This window comes from Cupressus sempervirens, chromosome 8 (assembly GCF_028749045.1).
Source record: "Cupressus sempervirens isolate cs-2001-9-10 chromosome 8, ASM2874904v1, whole genome shotgun sequence".
Taxonomy (NCBI): Eukaryota; Viridiplantae; Streptophyta; class Pinopsida; order Cupressales; family Cupressaceae; genus Cupressus; species Cupressus sempervirens.
In genome coordinates, this window is record NC_143125.1 from 525,569,711 (window position 1) to 525,592,837 (window position 23,127).

A 23,127-nucleotide genomic window follows, 5' to 3' on the forward strand; every position below is an offset into this window, starting at 1 on the left:
AGTAAAGCGGTTTCACGGGAATAAATTGACGGTTTTATAAATTGTAGACGGGATTTTCTTGACGGTGTTAATGATTGAAAGCGTTCCTTCTTGCCGGTGAGCAATCGAAAGATGAGATTAGAGGCCCTCTGGTAACTTGCAGTTCAATTTTTTCGGTTGGGTTAAGGTGGTGGTCATCGGGCGGCCTATTTTTGCCCTGTTTGGAACTGAATCTTGCAAATTGTGAAGTGAGGATTGCTTGATTTGATCAGATCAGATCTGTTCTGATCAAAATTAAGCTGGGTTGAATTGCAACTGAGTAGTCAAGATGGGTGAAGGCAAGGCTTCCGCAATTATCATGGTTTTTGTCTTTGTTGTTGACGTTATTGCATTTGGGCTTGCTGTTGCTGCAGAACAGAGGAGAAGTACTGTAAGTAGCTGCTCTGTTTTTTTTTCCGATTTCGTCTTTGTGCAATGTGATACCCAATTTGATGAGAAAAGCTGTTATCACTTCAGATTGCGATAAATTTGAGAATTTGATTGGTTTTGAGTTCATTTTGGTCAAGCTGCTTAGCTGAATCTTGTTCTGTTGATACACTGACGGGTTTGATTTTATTAGTTCAAGAGGGGTTATTTTATTGTAATCCTATGAATCTCTAGATCCGGTTTTTAACCTTTAACCCTCTTCTCTTATTATTATTTTAGGTTTTTAATTTTATTTGTTGAAGTAGGGTTATTTTATTGTAATGCTATGAAGATCTAGATCCGGTTTTTATCCTTAACCCTCTTCTCGCATAATTATTTTAGGTTTTTGGTCTTACTATTTAATGCCCAATGACGCAGATTATGCTTTGGAATCTTAGATCTAGAAACAATACCTAATAAAAGAGATTTTTTTTTCTGTGATTTGTACTAGGTTCTGTGAGATTGTGTTCCAGTTGCGAACATTTTTTCAATTTTAATGGGAAAATAGAGTCTCTAGCTCATCAGCAAATTTAAATGTCTTTGGAGAACTGAAATGCGTATTCTAGTTCGTACTATTGGATTCATGACAATGCTTCAGTTCCTAATAGTGGCGTAGATCTTTAATTAAGAGTTGTATTATTCACTTTTCTTCGCATCAATTAGGTTTTCTTAATTCTATATCTTTAATTACGATTCGCATTGTTCGTTTTCTTCACATCAATTAGGTTTTCTTAATACTACATCGATGTATTTCATTTGAGATCCATGGAACAGCCATTCCAGGGTAAAGCCTGTGCATGTAGTGCTTGAAACCTGATCTGATATAACCCAAAAAAAAATAGAAGGATTGGAATGCATTTATTTTTCCAAACCTGAAAAGCCATGCAAGGACGAAAGTCTTTTTTGTGAGGCCACTAATCAGTGGCAGGACAACAAGATCCTCACTCAGTGCCCCATGGGATAGGATAAACTCTCTTGCAGGTATACATGGCTTATTTATCCTGCAATTATGAGTAATCCCGGGGTCATGACACTCGCCCTCTGGCATCTAATCGATGCTCCCTGTTCGAGAATTCTTGTACAGCCGAGCTTTGAAATGGGATATCCTTCAAAGCTAGCATTTGTACCTCAAGATTCACAGGATCTAGGAAAAAGGATCACCTGAAAATACAGATGTGTAGGTCGTATGCTATGTGACCTTGGAAATCGTAAAGAACAGGATTTTGCAAATGCTAGGTTTAAAATTTCTAAAACTGAACATGTTTTAAAGTATTCTAAATGTCATTGGGTCTTTGGTCTATTGATGAAGTTGAATGGTTCTGAATGAGCCTATCAGAGAAAGTCTCCAAATAAGACATGAGGCTGGGGTCGAGCCCCGGACAGATTTTGGTGGAATGGATACCCTTCAGTCCTTAGCTCTTAACTAAAGAGATTCTCTGAACCTTAAAAAAAACAGTATCTGAGATTTCTATATAGATAGACAATTGAATAATTGACAATCAAACTTCTTTGTAATATTGATTAGTGTATTAAATGTATCAGCGCAGTAATTGCACCAATTGTGATATGAATATCAGGATTTAACTGTGTGATTTTGAGTCAAACTCGATGACCCATGTTTCATGAGTAGTGATTCAACATGAATCCATCTCTCATGAGAATAAATGGAACACTTAGCACTCATTGGATCTAGGTGATGCTCACAGGGGTGAAGCACCGGGACTTCCCGGGATGGTGCCTCCCGGGAAGTCCCGGTGCTTCACCCCTGTGAGCATCACCTAGATCCAATGAGTGCTAAGTGTTCCATTTATTCTCATGAGAGATGGATTCATGTTGAATCACTACTCATGAAACATGGGTCATCGAGTTTGACTCAAAATCACACAGTTAAATCCTGATATTCATATCACAATTTGACTAGCTGTGGAAATCATCTCCTACTTATCAATTGCACCAATGTCAATTTTCACTTCTATCCATTCACAGTCTTCTGACCGCAATTGCATTTTTCCAATTTGTTTCAGGCACAGGTGGTTCCAGACAGTAATAGTGAGTACACTTACTGTGTGTATGATTCTGACATAGCAACTGGCTATGGAGTGGGCGCATTTCTGTTTCTGTTTCTCAGCCAGGCGCTCATAATGGGTGTCACACGATGTCTATGCTGCGGAAAGTCTCTTAGGCCAGGAGGATCTCGTGCATGGTCTATTATTTTGTTCATTGTAACCTGGTAACTCTACTTGAACATAAATATAATATATTTGATATGTTCTGTTGAGTGTGAAGCTCATTATCATTGAGAAGATCATAAATCTCCTAACAGATCTCCTTAAGTAACCTGAAATAGATTAAACCTTAAATGCATGGGAGGAAATTTCTACATGGGGTCTCCCCGCGACCTAGTCCAGCAATGACCAGTGGCCGATGTGAGCTAGGGTAAGACTAGTCCCCTATGAATGAGATCAGCCGTTCCACCTCTTAAACCCGGGAGAGACTTGAATCAGAGACCATGAAAAACTACCACAACTTCATGCCAACTCATCTACCCGTGCACGGAAATTTCCAGATTCTTAGTCAAACTTATCCTTTCGTAACAGAATTGACTGAAGTATCATTTGTGAAGTGCTTGAATCTTCAGATATAACCTACTAATGTACATTGTTAAAGGCCAAGGCATGCCTGTAGGAACAATTTCTCAATTTAAGTTCTTTGCTATATTAAGATGACTAAAAGAACTGCTAGATTCTGTACTAACTCTTACCCTGTTAATTGTAGGTTGACATTTATAATTGCAGAAGCTTGCTTTGTCGGTGGAGCTGCTAGAAATGCCTATCATACCAAATACAGGGGTATCTACAAGACAACTGATGTGTCCTGTGAAACATTGCGAAAGGGCGTATTTGCAGCAGGTGCAGCCTTTACAGTGTTCACCTTAATTCTGAGTGAGCTGTACTATGTGAGTTTTGCTAAGGCTAATGAAGGTGGATGGGCACCATATGGTAGAGAATCTGCTATCGGAATGAGTAGCTATGCTTAGAAGGCAGATATTGTTGGGTATTGTTAGACTAAACAGAGCTGTTAGTTTATTCTCTCTGGGATTGAAGACAACTTCTGCTTCACTACTTAAAAGATCTTTTTCAGTGCTACTAGGAAGTATAGTAAGAGAATTGTGTAGCCAATGATTTTACCCACAATTGAATAAGATAAATGTACTATTTATTTGTATTTTACCTTTTTCGGCATCTGTGTTTCTCCACATTTTGATTTTGACTTATGCACATAAATGTTTGTCATTTGATGCTTCAAAACAGTACTTTTTCCTTGGTGATTAAGAGCATAGTGAGCTTCTACATAGCTTTCTTCGTATTGGATAAATCTTAAACTAAAATGTCAAACATATAAGAGACGTTTGAAAAAAACTAAAAACTAAGTGACCCCTTGTAAGACATGGGGATTTAGTTTGATGTTTAGACATTGCCAGCTTTCTTGACCTTAACAAAAATAATCCTTGTACTTAATTTTTGGTTGTCATGAATTGTTTTTTCCCAAAGCAAATTTGGACATTCACAATACGTTGATGAGATTTGTGTTAAAAGCACCATTATTATTGGGAATGGTCTGTTGTACTCTGTGACCATAATTAGTTGGATTGATAAATGATAAAAGTATGTACTTAGAAGAAGATTGCTGGCTAAGGCGCCATTACTTACCACTAGCTTATATATACCTCTATATATATTATGTCGAGAGTAATCGGAGGTGCCTATTTTTATTTAATCCCAAAGTTATTTTAATCAAAGTTGGGATTTATGAAAATAAAAATAGGCGCCTCGAGAACGATTACTCTCGGCGTAATATATATAGAGGTATATATAAGCTAGTGGTAGTCGCGGCACAATAGGAAAAATATTTACTTTTTATTTTTTTAATTAGAGTTGTATGAAGTTACTACAAAATTATGCTTCAAATTTTTTTAAAAAAATTAATGAGTTTAATTTAGATTAAAAATATATATTTTATTTTTGGGATATTGTAATGTAAAATGTTATAGTCATACGTGGATATATGGTTAAGGACAAAGTTACCATTATAGTTAATGTTAACCTTAGGGATAGAATTAGGGTTAGGGTTAGAGTTAGGGCTAGGGTTTGAGCTATGGTTAAAGTTAGGGATAGAGTTATGGTTATTGTTATTGTTAGAGTTATGGTTAAGGTTCAGATTAGAGTTATGTTTATGGTTAAGGTTAGGGTTAGAGTTATGGTCATGGTTAAGGTTAGCGTTAGAGTTATGGTTATGGTTATGATTACGGTTAGTGTTAGGGTTATAGTAAGGCTAAGGTTAGGGTTAGGGTTAAGGTTTGAGTCAAGGTTAAGGTTAGAGTTAGGGTTACAGTTTGAGTCAGCATTAAAATTAAGGTTAGGGTTAGGGTTAGAGTCTGATTATGGTAGAGTCAAATCTAGGGTTAGAGTTATGCTCATGGTTAAGGTTAGTGTTAGAGTTATGCTTATAGTTAAGGTTAGGGTTAGGGTTAGGGTTAGAGTCCAATCATGGTAGAGTTAGAATTAGGGTTAGAGTTAGGGGTAGAGTTATGTTTATGGTTAAGGTTAGGGTTAGAGTAATGCTCATGGTTAAGGTTAGGGTTAGAGTTATCATTATGGTTATGGTTAGGGTTATAGTGGGGATAGGGTTAGGGTTAGGGTTTGAGTCATATTTTTAAAAATTTAATATAAAGAGTTATGGTTAAGGTTATTGTTAGAGTTATGGTTATGGTTATGGTTATGGTTATTGTTATTGTTATTTTTAATATTATTATCTAGTTATTAAAAATGATAGCGTTATGGTTAAGGTTCAAATTAGAGTTATGTTTATGGTTAAGGTTAGGGTTAGAGTTATGGTCATGGTCAATGTTAGGGTTAGAGCTATGGTTATGGTTATGATTAGGGTTAGGGTTATAGTAAGGCTAGGGTTAGGGTTAGGGTTAGGGTTTGAATCATGGTTAAGGTCAGAGTTAGGGTTAGGATTTGAGTCATGATTAAAATTAAGGTTAGGGTTAGGGTTAGAGTCCAATTATGGTAGAGTCAGATCTAGAGTTAGAGTTATGCTCATGGTTAAGGTTAGGGTTAGAGTTATGCTTATAGTTAAGGTTAGAGTCCAATTATGGTAGAGTTAGAATTAGGGTTAGAGTTAGGAGTAGAGTTATGTTTATGGTCAAGGTTAGGATTAGAGTAATGCTCATGGTTAAGGTTAGGGTTAGAGTTATCATTATGGTTATGGTTAGGGTTATAGTGGGGATAGGGTTAGGGTTAGGGTTTGAGTCAAGGTTAAGGTTAGAGTTATGGTTAGGGTTAAGGTTTGAGATAGGATTAAAGTTAGAGTTAGGGTTATGGTTAGAGTCCAATTATGGTAGAGTTAGATTTAGGGTTAGAGTTAGGGGTAGAGTTATGTTTATGGTTAAGGTTAGTGTTAGTGTTAGGGTTAGGGTTAGAGTTAGAGTTAAGGTCAGGGTTAAGGTTAGACTTAGGGTTAAGGATAGTGTAAAGGTTAGGGTTAGGGTTAGAGTTAGAGTTAGGATTAAAATTAGGGTGAGGGATAGGGTTTGAATTAGAGTTAGGATTAGATTTAGGGTTATTGTTAGGGTTAAGGCTACAATTAGAGCTATTGTTAGGGTGAGGGCTAGACTTAGGGTTAGGGTTAGAGTTAGGGTTAGGTTTAGAATTAGAGTTAGAATTAGGATTAGGATTAGGGTTAGAATTAGGGTTACATATATAGTTAGGATTAGAGTTAGAGTTAGGGTTAGGGTAAGGGTAAGAATTAGGGTGAGGATTAGAATTAGGGTTACAAATACAGTTAGGGTTAGGGTTATAAAAACACTTAGGGTTAGAGTTAGAGTTAGAGTTAGGGTTAGGGTTATATTTAGGGTTAGAAATAATGTTAGGGTTAGAAATAGGGTTAGAGTTAGGGTTAGGGTTAGTGTTAGGGTTATGGTTAGCATTAGGGCTAGCATTAGGGTTAGGGTTACAATTAGAGTTAGAGTTAAAATTAGAGGTAGTGATAGTGTTAGTGTTAGTATAAGAGTTAGAGTTAGAGTTAGATCTAGGGTTAGAATTGGGGACAAGATTAGGGCTAGGGTTAGAATTAGAGTTAGAGTCCCAGTTCAAGTTAGAGTTAAAGTTAGAGATAGAGTTGGAGTTAGGGTTAGGGTTAGAGTTACCTAGTTAGATTTAGGGTTAGGGTTGGGATTAGGATTTAATTAGGGTTAGGGTTGGAGTTAGAGTTATATATATTGTTAAGGTTAGGATTAGGGGTAGGTTTAGAGTTACAATCAGGGTTAGGGTTAATGTTAGGGTTAGGGATACAATTAGAGTTAGAGTTAGAGGTATAGTTAGGGTTAGAATTAGGGATAGGGTTAGAATTAGAGATAAAGTTAGAGTTAGAGTCAGGTTAAGAGGTAGAGATAGATTTAGGGTTAGAATTAGAGTTAGGATTAGAATGAGCATTAGAGTTAGAGTTAGGGCTAGAATTAGTGTTAGGGTTAGGGTGAGAATTAGAGTTAGAGTTAGGATTAGAGTTATAGTTAGGGTTAAAATTAGGTTAGGGTTAAGGCTAGAATTGGGATTAGGGTTAGAATTAGGATTAGAGTTAAGGATATATAGGTTAGGGTTAGGGGTAGAATTAGAGCTATAGTTAGAGTTAGAGTTAAGATTAGGGTTAGGGTTAGAATTAGGGTTACAAATATAATTAGGGTTAGAGATTGAGTTAGATTTAGGGTTAGGGTAAGGGTAGGAATTAGTGTTAGGGCTAGAATTAAAGTTACAAATAAAGCTAGGGTTAGAATTAGGGTTAGGGTTAGGGTTAGATTTAGAGTTAGGGTTTGAGCTAGAGTTAGAGTTAGAATTAGAGCTAGAAGAAGGGTTAGAGATAGAGTTAGGGTCAGAATTAGGGTTAGGGTTAGCACAAGGGTTATAGTTAGAGTTAGGGTTTGCATTAGGGTTAGGATTACAGTTAATGTTAGTGTTAGCATTAGTGTTAGTGTTAGAATTAGGGCTAGAATTGAGGCTAGGGCTAGGGTTAGGGTTAGGGTTAGAATTAGAGTTAGAGTTAGGGATCAAGTTAGAGTTACAATTAAAATTGGAGATAGAGTTGGAGTTAGGGTTAGATTTAGGGTTATAGTTATGGTTAGATTTAGGGTTAGAATTAGGGTTGGGGTTAGGATTAGAAGTAGTGTTAGGGTTAGGATTAGCATTATATATAGTGTTAGGGTTAGGATGAGGGGTAGGGTTAGGGTTGGGGTTAGGGTTAGTGTTAGGGTTAGGGTTACAATTAGAGTTAGAATTAGGGGTAGGGTTAGGGTTAGAGATAGAGTTTGAGTTTGAGTTAGGGTTAGAGTTTGAATATGGGTTAAAATTAGGGTTAGCTTTAGGGTTAGAATTAGCATTAGAGTTAGAATAACAGTTAGGATTAGGGTTATAGTAAGGCTTAGGGTTAGGGTTAGAATTAGGTATAGAGTTAGGGTTATAAAGAGTTAAAGGTTAGGGTCAAGGGTAAAATTAGAGTTAGAGTTAGGGTTAGGGTTAGGGTTAGGGTTAGATTTAGAGTCAGAGTTAGAGTTAGAGTTAGGATTTGTGTTATTATTGCAGTTAAGGTTATTATTGCAGTTAAGGTTATTAATCATATTATAGTTGATGTTAGTGCTATTATTATAGTTTATCTTAGTGTTAGGGTAATTGTTAGGTTAAATTTTTATGTGGGTTAGTTCTATTATAGTGCCCATGATTAGTGCTATTGTGATACAAGTTATTAATCTTTTTAATAATGTAATCCCTCCCTCTCCCATCCTCTCTCTCTCTCTCTCCCTTGCTCCCTCTCTCTCTCTCTCTCTCTCCCTACTCTCTAACTACACCTAGTAATATATTCCCTTGTCTAAATACACCCTCTAATCTCTCTTTGTCTCTAGTCTCTAGATACACCCCCTAATCCCTCTTTGTAATCTCTAGATACACCCCCTTATCTCTCTCATCTTGCTCTCTAAATATACCTCCCAATCTCTCCCTCCCTCTATGCTCTCCAGATACACCTCCTAATCTCTCTCTCTCTCTCTCTCTCTCTCTCTCTCTCTCTCTCTCTCTCTCTCTCTCTCTCTCTCTCTCTCGATATACCCCCTAATCTATCTCTCTTCGTCTCTCTAGATAAACCCCCTAATATATCTCTCTCTCTAGATAAACCCCCTACTCTCTCTCTCTCTCTATTTATATATATATTTCCACTTATAAAAAATATAATATTATTTCTAGTTTCTAGTACATATAGGGTTAGGTTAATGTATATAATTTACTAAATGCTTAGTACAATCATATATAGAGTAAGAGTTAGGGTTAGGATCCAAGGTTTACAGTTTCATTTATATGACACTCACTGTTATGGTTAAGGTTAGTAAGTGGTTAAATGTTACACTAAGATAAGGGACATGGTTAAGGGAAGTATGAGATTTAGGTGTAGTGTTGGAGTATTTGGAGTACAACTATGGTCAAATTTGGGATATATGTTATACAAATGACTCAAATAGTGCAAACCTTTAAATTCATGAAAGGGAAATTATAAGTCCCAACACAACTATTTAGATGATGTAAAAAGTGTGAAATAATATATAAGAATCAATTTTATGGAAATTATTTCTGCATGATAATGTGAGAACATTATATATTGTTGAATTTTTAATAATGCTAATGCAATTTTAATTGCAATGATTAAGAATTGTAATCAATAAATATACTTTAGACTTATGATTTTCTTTCTTAATTAACATATTTAGTAGCCACATCCATTAAAGAAATATTTTGTACAATAATAAATTTATTTTTTCTTGTTCTCTTCTTCATGAAAGTTACATAGAACAATGCGGCAACAAAACTGCCAATACAACTAATTAGAAGTAAAATTCTAAAATTGGAGACAAGAATGAACCATATACAAAAAATAAAAATCTTTGTAATGGTGTAAATACATGTCACATTCTTCAATGATTAAGATTCTTTTGTTTGAACAATGATCATGAAAGACTTCTTTCATCATTGAGGGAAACCCATCCACTTTTGTAGAGGTGTTACATATGAATTTTTATGCATCTTTCATATGCATTACTTCTATTTCCCCAACATAGTCAATTTGAAATATTGCATTCTCCATAACTTTAATTATAGTTGTGCACATCTCTTTAATTATTTGTAGGCATTTTTCAAACTCGGTCTCAAAGAAATCATTTGAGTTTATTGAAGTAGTCAGGCTAGTATCAAATAATGTTTGATTCTTTGTTTGAGGCATCCATAACTCAAATAGTAACCTGCAAACTTATAAACAAACACCAACATATAGAAATTATCAGAATAAAAATATATTCATAATTAACACAAATTCTTTCAAATGAATAATTTTTAAAATAACATAAATAAAAATCAAAACTATTTCAAATGAAATAGTTTGATTGTAATGCTTGAAATATGGTGGCATTGTCTTCCACTTTTCAAACATTACAAACATAAATATTAATAAAAAATTGTATATACTGTGAAAAATATTTAAATAAAACACATAATTAATCTAATTAAATAATGATAAAATATAAACTAAGTATATGATTTGTTTATTTTAAATTAATCATTCAATTTAATAAAATACAAATTTTATTGATAAGGTGACCTTGCCATCCACATTAATGATAAAATTTAATTATGAAACATGAAAAACATAAATATTTTGAAACATGCAAATATAAAACTATTATGAAACATACAAATCTAAAACATAAAAACCAAAACCATTTTGAAGTATGAAAATCTAAAACTAATATGAAACATGCAAATATTATTCTAAATTGAAACATGCACTTTAAAAATGTGCAAATGAAATGTATTATCAAATATCTAAATCAAATAGATTTTTATTCAATTTGAATTCTAAATCTAAATCAACCATGCAAGGCTAAACTATAACTAATTTTGAAATTAAATCTACATTTAAATCTAAATGCACAACTAAAATAAAAATAGAAATCTCACATGCAAAAAATTACTCCAAAACTTTAATCTACTCCTCTTCAAAAACTCTAATCCACTCTAATAATCTCCACCTCTGCCTCCTTATAAAAACACAAAATGAAAATGAAATGTGGAGCATTTGTTTTATAACCCATGAGAGACTCCTCATATCCCCCAATAGATGTCTTTTGACATTCCACGAATTTGTTTCAAATTCCCCCACTCCCCACGAAAAATAAGCATGAATGTGCATGCAAAAATAAATTTAACAAAAAGAAAATATTATATATTTAAAAATTTAATGAAATTATTTTAGCCCTATTTTTTTGGCCTTATTTTTTCGGGTCCTATTTTTGGCCCCTTTTATCAAGCCCTATTATTTTAGCATCCATTTGGCTTCATATGATTTTGGCCAGCTATTATTTGAAAATTTTTTCTATATTTTACAATCTAATAATGATAAAATATATACTAAATATATGATTCATGTACTTTAAATAAATCATTATCTTTAAAAAATATAAATTGTATTGATATGGTGACATTGTCATCCACATAAATGATAAAATTATACTTTGAAACATGAAAATATAAATACTTTGAAACATGCAAATGTAAAACTATTATGAAACATTCAAATCTAAAACATGCAAACTAAAACTATTTTGAAATATGTAAATCTAAAACTAATATGAAACATGCAAATCTAAAACTAATTTGAAACATGCACTTTTAAAATATGCAAATGAAAAGTATTATAAAATATATAACTCAAAAGATTTTGAATGCAAATCTAAATCTAAATCAAACATGCAAGATTAAACTATTAAATGTAGCATAAACAATTTCTAATATAATTCTAGAAATCTAAATGGAACTAATTGAAATTGAAATCTAAATCAAAGTAGAATATTATAACTAATTTTGAATCTGAATCATGTCTACATCTAAATCTAAATAGAAAATAGAAATCTCACTAGCAAAAAAATTACTCCAAAACTTCAATCTATTCCTGTTGAAAAACTCCAATCTAATCCTCCAATAATCTCCACCTCTTCCTTCCTGCAAAAACATAAAATGAAAATGAAATGAGGAGACTTTGTTTTATAGCTTGTGAGAGACTCCTCATCTCCCTAAATAGACATCTCTTCACATTCCACAAATTTACTTCAAATTCCCCCACTCTGCACAAAAAAGAAGCATGAATCTACATGCAATATTATATTTAACAAAAAAAAAGCATATTGAAATTGGTTTGCCCCTACTTTTTCGAGCCCTATTTTTTAGGGGCATATTTTTTGGGCCTATTTTTTCGGGTCCTACTTTTTCGGGCACTATTTTTTCAGGCCTATTATTTCGGCCTCCATTTGGCATCCTATTATTTTCGTTAACTATTATTTCGGGTGTATTTTTTATTTTATGATTTAATAATTTAATATTTAATTTAGAAGTTTGTAACTCCTACCATTTCTTTTTTATTGACAAGGAATCTTGGCATATTCCTGTGCTGGGCATTTGTGCTGCCATTGTATAGAACGCCTCTCGGTGTAAAAAGAAAAAAAATGTGTTCTTTGAAGCATTACTAGTATTACTTTCCCGTAACATATATGATATGAGAAAAAGAGGGCCATAGAATAAGTCATGGAGGTTTATGAGAGAGCCTAAATTGACGCTTATTTGAGATAAATGCCCACAACCAAACATAAATTTCTATCTCTATAATTGAAACAATGGACACATTATTTTATGAAAGCCAAGTAGGAGAACCCTCTAAACAGGGTTTCCAAATTACCTTGCATTTATTTCATAAACTACAATTAAAAATATTCCTATCAGAAGTTGCATATTGTTTTGATAAGTCGTCTTTTTTTTTCTTTCATTATTAGAAAAAGCCTTTAATTATGAAATCTATTTAATATGTGGCTACAATTTTTGGAGATCTTAGACGTCCGCTGAGCCAAATGTTTCTTAATCAGCATGTAGTACATTGATTCTATTTTCTTGGTACTGCCTTTGTCAATGCATTTACCATCATTTTAGTTGCACGGTACTATATCTTTACATTTTTGTCTTAATTTATTAGCAAATAAATGATAGTGTATTCCTTTGTGCTTGACATTCTCATTATACTTTGAAAATTGTGTCATGACTCTCTAGGTATCGCACTAAAACATTGTTGATTGGATTTGAGCTTTCACAATGTCCAACAATATTTTTTTCAGCCATATTGGTTTCTTTGTTGGTTTATATGTATATTTCTATGCGCTTGAAAGAGATTGTAGAGATTGTCTATTTTTTTTTACTTGCCTAACAAAATGCACCTCTATTAGGTGGATGTCTTGTGATCAATATCCCTTGGCTAATCTATGTAACATACTATTTTACCTCGGTTGAGAATTAAAAACATATCTAAGATTATAACTAGCTTTCATAGTAGAATGACATAAAGGTAGTTATATTTGTTACTACATTAAAAAGGAAAACTATCAATTGAATTCATTTTATAAGAATAAGTAACATAAGTAAAGTAGCAACCTTTATCTAGTTTACAAGAAAGTAAACTTTTATAACTTCCATTACTAACTTCTACCAATACATTGATAAGACATCATGATGAAACATACTTATATATACATCCCAATGAATAACATTAAATTAAGATAAGGAAAAGTACAAATGATCAAGAGTCATACATGTATCAAATAACTGTCAAGGTCTTGTGCAAGCCTTGATATCTGGTGAAGAGGAGAAGCATTGACATAGGCTTAACCTCCCCGTTGAAAATTTATTCAGCACTCCCATTTGGATTTGTGACAAGGGCTTAACCGCCTCCTATGTACTATAAGTTGAGTGGTTGTATCAAGCATTGACAGATTGATCTTTTCGTGCAACGACAACTCCACTCTAACAAGTGGTATTAGAAATTAGTCACATGTTTGAATCTTCAGACCCCCAGGTAAAGTTTAGGGGGAAATTGTTGAAAATTTATTTAGCGCTCCCCTCAAGATTTGTGACAAGGGCTTAATTGCCTCATGTGTACTATAGGGTATGTGCAGGATCATGGTGTATCAAACTATGGCCTTAAGTGGCAGTGAAAAATTAGTGAATCAGGGTTATGTCAACTTGACACATAATTTTAAAGTGGCTATGGACTTTATATCAAAAAGTTGTAAGAAAATAATCTTTAGGAAATTGAATGTAGTTTCTAAACTACTAGGCCTTATTAGGAGAAAAAAAACAATTGATTGGTTTAAAAAAAATGGATTTTAATGCAGTACTATGAAAATTTTAGGGCAAAAATAAAAAGTAGGTGTAAATCTGACCACCTTAATCAAAATAAAATGATAATAATTTTTTAATATAATTATAGATATGAAAAGTAGACTCATGCCTGGATGTGACACATATTTTTTGGTATTTTTATTCTAAATAAATAATTAAATATGAATTTTCTACCAAATTTTTTTTGGAAAAAAAAAGTCCCATGTCTGACCACCTTAACTAATAGAAAATTTAACCAAATTTAACTTCTTCTTTTTTTCTTATACTAGGTGAAGCATAGAATGTGACGAAACTTTTAGATTTTAAAAATGTTATATCGTTTGAAAGCTATAGCTGTTTTTCAATCAGTATGTCAATCAACACTTTACAATAATCTTCATTGATAATTAACTAATAAATACTTATTGAACTCAGAATTTGATAAAAATTATATCGATGGAATCTCGAGAGCGATATTAAAAAATTATTTTCGTTTTATTCAATTTTGATCAAAATAACATTGTCAAACGACTACCCAAAGTCTGAGTATCACTAAAACCCTCCCCAAACATGTCTTTTGGGTTGACTAGGTAGGCTTGGTAAATACCAAGCCTAATTGGATATACAATATGGCTTGGTGACCCACCAAGCCATGTTTGGAGGGAAATTTGAAATCTTCATACATTTTAGAGCAAAAACGAGTTTGTGAATTATATATTATAACTTATCAATTATTTGAGTTATATTAATATGTAAAAATATATTATAATATATTATGTTATTCTTATTATAATCTATAAATATAATATATCTATATTAATATATATATTAGTATTATAATCTATTAATATAATATATATATGTTATTAATAAATAATAATATATTCTCTTATTAGTATTATAATCTATAAATATATATACATATATACATATATACATATATACATATACATATACATATATATATAGATATACATATATATATACATATATATACATATATATTAATATATATATTACAAATTATAATACTAAGATAATACATTAATATTATATATTAATATATAGTAATATATTATCTTATTAATATTATAATATATATATATATCTATAATTATAATCTATAATATTTTATTATTATTATGAGCTACGTTATTAATATATAATAATATATTATCCTATTAATATTATAATATATAAATTATATATATATAGTATTATAATCTTATGGGTCGAAGGGAGTCATAGGCCACCCTATGACCCACTTCAACCCATTACATGACGACATGTCCCTAGCGGTCCTACGACCCCTAGGGACATATTAAAATAGTTCATATGAGTCAAATCGGGTCATAGGTTGACCTATGACCCTCTTCGACCCATTAAATGACAACATATGTCCCTAGGGGTCCTAGGACCCCTAGGGACATATAAGAATCATTCTTATGAGTCAACGGGGGTCATAGGTTAACTTATTATCCCCTTTGACCGATAAAATGATGGCATATGTCCCTAGGGGTCCTAGGACGCCTAAGGACATATTAGAATCGTTCTTATGGGTCAAAGGGGGTCATAGATTGACCTATGACCCCCTTCGACCCATTACATGACAACATATGTTCATAGAGGTCCTACGACCCTTAGGGACATATTAGAATGCTTCATATGGGTCCAAGGGAGTCATAGGTTGACTTGTGACCCCCTTCGATCCATTAAATGACTACATATGTCCCCAGGGGTGCTAGGACCCCTTGGGACATATTATAATTGTTCTTATGGGTCAAAGGGGGTCATAGGTTGACCTATAACCCCCTTCGATCGATTATACGATGACATATGTCCCTAGGGGACTTAGGACCCCTAGTGACATATTAGAATTGTTCATATGGGTCCAAGGGGGTCATAGATTGACCTATGACCCTCTTCGACCCATTAAATGACTACATATGTCCCTAAGGGTCCTAGGACCTCTAGGGACATATTAGTATCGTTCTTATAGGTCAAAGGGGGTCACAGCACCCTGTGACCCCCTTTGACCCATTAAATGACACCATGTCCCTAGGGGTCCTAGGACCCCTATGGACATATTAGAATAATTCATATTGGTCAAACGGGGTCATAGGTTGACCTGTGACCCCTTTCAACCCATTAAATGACGACATTATGTCCCTAGGAGTCATAGGATATGTCCCTAGGAGTTATAGGACCCCTAGGGACATATTAGAATCATTCTTATTGGTCAAAGGGGGTCATAGGGTGACCTATGACCCCCTTCGACCCACCAAATGAAGACATGTCCCCAGGGGTCATAGGACCCCTCGAGACATATTAGAATCGTTCTTATGGGTCAAAGGAGGTCATAGCTTGACCTATGACCCCATTCGACCCATTAAATGATGACATATGTTCCTAGGGGTCCAAGGACCCCTAGCAACATATTAGAATCGTTCTTATGGGTCAAAGGGGGTCATAGGTTGACCTATGACCCCCTTCGGCCCATTACATGACGACATATGTCCTTAAAGGTCGTAAGACCCCTAGGAACATATTAGAATTGTTCTTATGGGTTAAAGGGGGACCCCTTTCGACCCATTACATGACAACATATGTCCCTAGGGGTCCTAGGACCCCTAGAGACATATTAGAATCGTTCATATGGGTCAAAAGGGGTTATAGGTTAACCTATAACTCCCCTCAACCCATTAAATGATGACATATGTCCCTAGGGATCTCAGGACCCCTAGGGACATATTAGAATTGTTCTTATGGGTCAAAGGGGGTCATAGGTTGACCTATGAACCCCTTCGACCCATTAAATGATGACATATGTCTCTAGGGGTCCTAGGACCCCTTAGGACATATTGGAATCATTCTTATGGGTCAAAGGGGGTCATAGCTTGACATATGACCCCTTTCGACCCATTACATGATGACATATGTCCCTAGAGATATATTAGAATCGTTCATATGGTTCAAAAGGGGTCATAGGTCAACCTATGACCCCCTTCGACCCATTACATGGCAACATATGTCCCTAAGGGTCCTAGGACTCGTAGGGATATATTAGAATCGTTCATCTGGGTCAAAGGGGTTCATAGGTAAACCAATGACCCACTTCAACCCATTACATAACGACATATGTCCCAAGGGGTCCTAGGACCCCTAGGGACATATTAAAATCGTTCATATGGGTCAAAGGTGGTCATAAGTTGACCTATGACACCCTTCGACCCATTAAATCATGAGATATCTCCTTAGGGGTCCTAGGACCCCTAGGGATATATTATAATCGTTCTTATGGGTCAAAAGGGGTCATCGGTTGACGTATGACCCTCTTCGACCCACTAAATGATGACATATGTCCCTAGGGGTCCTTGGATCTCTAGGGACATATTAGAATCGTTCTTATGGGTCCAAGGGGGTCATAGGTTGACCTATGATGCCCTTCGACCCATTACATGATGACCTATGTCCCTAAGGATCTTAGGACCCCTAAGGACATATTAGAATCATTCTTATAGGTCAAAGGGGGTCATAGGTCAACCTATGACCTCATTCGACCCATTAAATGATGACATATGTCCCCAAGAGTCCTAGGACCCCTCAAGACATATTAGAATCATTCTTATGGGTCAAAGGGGGTCATAGGTTGACATTTGACCCCCTCCGACCCATTACATTATGACATATGTCCCTAGGGGTCCTAGGACCCCTAAGGACATATTAGAATTGTTCATATGGGTCAAAGGGGGTCATAGATTGAACTATGACCCCCTTCGACCCATTAAATGACTACATATGTCCCTAGGGGTCCTAAGACCCCTAGGAAAATATTAGAATCATTCTTATAGATCAAAGGGGGTCACAGGGTGAGCTATGAACCCCTTCGACACATTAAATGATGACATGTCCTTAAGGGTCCTAGGACCCCTAGGGACATATTAGAATCGTTCATATTGGTCAAAGGGGGTCATAGGTTGACCTATGACCCCCTTCAACCCATTAAATGATGACATATGTCCCTAAGAGTCATAGGACCCCTAGGGACATATTAGAATCACTGTTATGGGTCAAAGGGGGTCATAGGGTGACCTATGACCCCCTTTGACCTATCAAATAATGACATATGTCCTCACGGGTCCTAGGACCCCTTAGGACATATTAGAATCGTTCTTATAGGTCAAAGGGGGTCATAGGTTGACCTATGACCCCATTCGACCCATTAAATGATGACTAATGTCCCTAGGGTTCCTAGGACCCCTAGGGACATATTAGAATAATTCCTATGGGTTAAAGGGGGTCATAGGTTGACCTATGACCCCCTTCGACCCATTACATGACGACATATGTCCCTAGGGATCCTAGGACTCCTAAGGACATATTAGAATTGTTCGTATGGGTCACAAAGGGTCATAGCTCAACCTATGACACCTTTCGACCCATTACATGACAACATATGTCCCTAGGGGTCCTAAGACCCCTAGGGACATATTAGAATCGTTCATATGGGTCAAAAGGGGCCATAGGTTAACTTATAACTCTTTTTGACCCATTAAATGATGAAATATGTCCCTCGGGGTCTTAGGACCCCTAAGGACATATTAGAATTGTTCGTATGGATCAAACGGGGTCATAGGTTGACCTATGAACCCCTTCGACCTATTAAATGATGACAAATGTTCCCAGGGGTCTTAGGACCCCTCAAAACATATTAGAATCATTCTTATGGGTCAAAGGGGGTCATAGGTTGACATATGACTCCCTTTGACCCATTACATGATGACATATGTCCCCAAGGATCCTAGGACCCCTCGGGACATATTAGAATTGTTCATATAGTTCAAAGGGGGTCATAGGTCAACCTATGACCCCCTTCGACTTATTACATGGTGACATATGTCCCTAGGGGTCCTGGGACCCATAGGGACACATTAGAATCGTTCATATGGGTCAAAGGGGGTCATAGGTCAACCTATGACCCCTTTTGACCCATTACATGATGACATATGTCCCTAGGGGTCATAGGAACCCTAGGGACATATTAGAATCATTCATATGAGTTCAACCTATGACCCCCTTCGACCCATTAAATGACAAGATATTTCCTTAGGGGTCCTAGGACCCCTAGGAACATATTAGAATCGTTCTTATGGGTCAAAGGGGGTCATAGATTGACTTATGAGCCTCTTCGATCCATAAAATGATGACATATGTCCCTAAGGGTCCTAGGACCCTTAGGGACATATTAGAATCGTTCTTATGGGTCCAAAGGGGTCACAGGTTGACCTATGACCCCTATCGACCCATTACATGAAAACATGTCCCCAGGGGTCCTAGGGACATATTAGAATCGTTTATATTGGTCAAAAGGGGTCATAGGTTAACCTATAACTCCCTTCAACCCATTAAATGATGACATATGTCTCTAGGGGTCTTAGGACCCATAGAGACATATTAGAATCATTCTTATAGGTCAAAGGGGGTCATAGGTTGACCTATGACCCCCTTTGACCTATTAGATGATGACATATGTCTCCAGGGGTCCTAGGAACCATCGAGACATATTAGAATCGTTCATATGGTTCAAAGGGGGTCATAAGTCAACCTATAACCCTCTTCGACCCATTACATTATGACATATGTCCCTTGGGGTCCTAAGACCCGTAGGGACATATTAGAATTGTTCATATGGGTCAAAGGGGGTAATAGGTTGACCTATGACCCCCTTCGACCCATTAAATGATGACATATGTCTCTAGCTATCCTAAGACCCCTAGGGACATATTAGAATCATTGTTATGGGTCAAAGTGGGTCATAGGGTGACCTATAACCCCCTTCGACCAATCAAATGATGACATATGTCCCCAAGGGTCCTAGGACCCCTCAAGACATATCAGAATCATGCTTATGAGTTTAATGAGTTCATAGGTTGACCTATGACCCCGTTCGACCTATTAAATGATGACATATGTCTCTAGGGGTCTTAGGACCCCTAGGAACATATTAGAATCATTCTTATGGGTCAAAGGGGGTCATAGGTTGACCTATGACCCTGTTCAACCCATTAAATGACAACATATGTCCCTAGGGGTCCTAGGACCTCTAGGGACATATTAGAATCATTCTTATGGGTAAAATGGGGTCATAGGTTGACTTAGGACATATTAGAATCATTCTTATGGGTAAAATGGGGTCATAGGTTGACCTATGACCCCCTTCGACCCATTATATGATGACATATGTCCCTAGGGGTCCTAGGACCCCTAAGGACATATTAGAATTGTTCATATGGGTCAAAAGGGTTAATAGATTGACCTATGACCCCCTTCGACCCATTAAATGACAAGTAGGACCCCTAGGGACATATTAGAATTGTTCTTATAGGTCAAAGGGGGTCATACAGTGACCTATGACCCCCTTCGACCCACTAAATGATGACATTTTCCTAGGGGTATTAGGACCCCTACGTACATATTAGAATTATTCATATTGGTCAAAGGGGGTCATAGCTTGACCTATGACCCCCTTCGACCCATTAAATAATGACATATGTCCCCAGGAGTCCGAGGACCCCTAGGGATATATTAGAATCGTTCTTATGGGTCAAAGGGGGTCATAGGGTGACCTATGACCTCCTTCAACCCATCAAATGATGACATATGTCTCTAGGGATCCTAGGACCCCTAGGACATATTAGAATCATGCTTGTGGGTCAAAGTGGGTCATAGGTTGACCTATGATCTCGTTCGACCTATTAAATGATGGCATATGTCCCTAGGGATCTTAGGACCTCTAGGGACATAATTGAATCATTCTTATGGGTCAAAGGGGGTCATAGGTCAACCTATGACCCCCTTCAACCCATTATATGACGACATATGTCCCTAAGGGTCCTAGGACCCGTAAAGAATATTAGAACCATTCTTATGGGTCAAAGGGGCTCATAGTTTGACCTATGACCCCCTTTGACCCATTACATGATGACATATGTCCCCAGGGGTCCTACCCCTAGGGACATATTAGAATCATTCATATATTTTAAAAGGGGTCATAGGTTAACCTATGACCCCCTTCAACCCATTACATGATGACATATGTCCCTAGGGGTCCTAGGACCCATATGGACATATTAGAATTGTTCATATGGGTGAAAGGGGACCTATGACCCCCTTCGACCTATTACATGATGACATATGTCCCTAGGGGTCCTAGGACCCCTAGGAACATATTAGAATCATTCATATGGGTCAAAGGGGGTCATAGGTTGTCCTATGACCTATGAACCCCTTTGACCCATTAAATGACAAGATATGCCCCTAAGGGTCTTAGGAACCCTAGGACATATTAGAATCATTCTTATGGGTCAAAGGGGTTCATAGGTTGACTTATAACCTCCTTTGACCCATTAAATAATGACATATGTCCCTACGGGTCTTAAGACCTCGAGGGATATATTAGAATCGTTCTTATGGGTCAATGGGGGTCATAGGTTGACCTATGACCCCCTTCGACTCATTACATAATGACATATGTCCCTAGGGGTCCTAGGGACATATTAGAATCATTCATATGGGTCAACCTCTGACCCCCTTCGACCCATTACATGACCATATATGTCCCTATGGGTCCTAGGACCCTTAGGGACATATTAGAATCGTTCATATGGGTCAAAAGGGGTCATAGGTTAACCCATAACTCCCTTTGACCCATTAAATGATGAAATATATCCCTAGGGGTCCTAGGACCCCTAGGGACATATTAGAATCATTCTTATTGATCAAAGGGGGTCATAGGTTGACCTATGAACCCCTTTGACCCACTAAATGACAACATATATCCCCAAGTGTCTTAGGACACCTCGAGACATATTAGAATTATTCTTATGGGTCAAAGGGGGTCATAGGTTGAGCTATGACCCCCTTCGACCCATTACATGACGACATATGTCTCGAGGGGTCCTAGGACCCCTCGGGACATTATAATTGTTCATATGGTTCAAAGGGTGTCATAGGTCAACCTGTGACTCTCTTCGACCCATTACATGATTACATATGTCCCTAGGAGTCATAGGACCAATAGGGACATATTAGAATTGTTCATATGGGTCAATGGGGGTCACAGGTTAAGCTATGACCCCCTTCGACCCATTACGTGGTGACATATGTGATGGGGACACAACCCAAGAACAGAATGTACACAACAGAAAAGGGAAATTGTATTAACTGAGAAAATAAGCTAGTACAAATAGTACAGACAAAATAAACTTCAAAACATGCCCTAAGGGCTTACAATAGCATAAATCTGGAGAAAATTTTTCCTTTAAGTATCTCCTCTCAAACTCCACTCCGAACTGCCTTTTACAATGCCATAAATCTCCTTAAATAGACCCCAGAGGGTTAAGGACTAGGAGTACATTCTAGAAAGTGCTAGTAGACATCCACCGACCAAATAGAAGGTTCCAGAAGCTGTGTTAGAAGTCGGTGCAAATCTAGAAGAATCTAGAAATGGTAACCGAACTTTCAGGAGGCATAACTTTTGAACCGTAGCTTCGATTGACGAACCGTTTACATTTCCAAAAAGCTCTCGAAGCGCTCTATAGCCCTATGGACTAGCTTAGCTCGTCCCCCATTTTTTGGACCTTTTAAAGGTTATTTAATGCCTCTAACCTGACTTTGAAGCATTCTTAGGAGGCCTCCAAAACTTGAAAAATTGCAATAACTTTCAAATCGTGGGGACTTTTGACCTGATTCTTTTTCTAAGATGCTCTAAATCATAATTACATTCATCTAGCCAATTCACACCTTCTAGGTCACCAAAATGATGGCCAAATTTCATGCTCTTATTTTTTTCAAAATTTTCTAGCACACTGATAGTTGAACTGTGACAGTTGGAACCTTTATTTGACCCAAATGGGTGTCCAAAAATGAAAACACATGAAACAAAAACTAAGTCTAAGTACATTTTTTTGGGTGACACAAGATTGCCCTTATACCTTTGGATGCTCTTGCATCAATATGTCCCTAGGGGTCCAGCCCTAAAGACATATGTCATCACATAATGGGTCAAGGGGGTCATAGGTTGACCTATGACCTCCTTCGACCCATTAAATGACAAGATATGTCCCTAGGGGTCCTAAGAACCCTAGGGACATATTAGAATCGTTCTTATGGCTCAAAAGGGGGTCACAGGTTGACTTATGACCCCCTTCAACCCATTAAATGATGACATATGCCCCTAGCAGTCCAAGGACCCCTAGGGACATATTAGAATCGTTCTTATGGTTCAAAGGGGCTCATAAGTTGACCTATGACCCCTTTTGATCCATTACATGACAACATATGTCCCTACGGGTCCTAGGACGCCTAGGGACACATTAGAATCGTTTGTATG

General features: G+C 36.4%; 1 protein-coding gene across 1 annotated transcript; it reads left to right on the plus strand.

The window, feature by feature from the left end:
• Positions 1-217: 217 nt before the first annotated feature.
• On the plus strand, positions 218-3,669 carry LOC149543506 (uncharacterized). The gene is made up of 3 exons (XM_089798308.1): positions 218-409; positions 2,469-2,674; positions 3,220-3,669. The coding sequence occupies exons 1-3, from the start codon at positions 308-310 to the stop codon at positions 3,479-3,481; spliced, it is 570 nt and encodes a 189-aa protein (XP_089654434.1). The 5' UTR covers positions 218-307; the 3' UTR covers positions 3,482-3,669.
• The last annotated feature ends 19,458 nt before the right edge of the window (positions 3,670-23,127 follow it).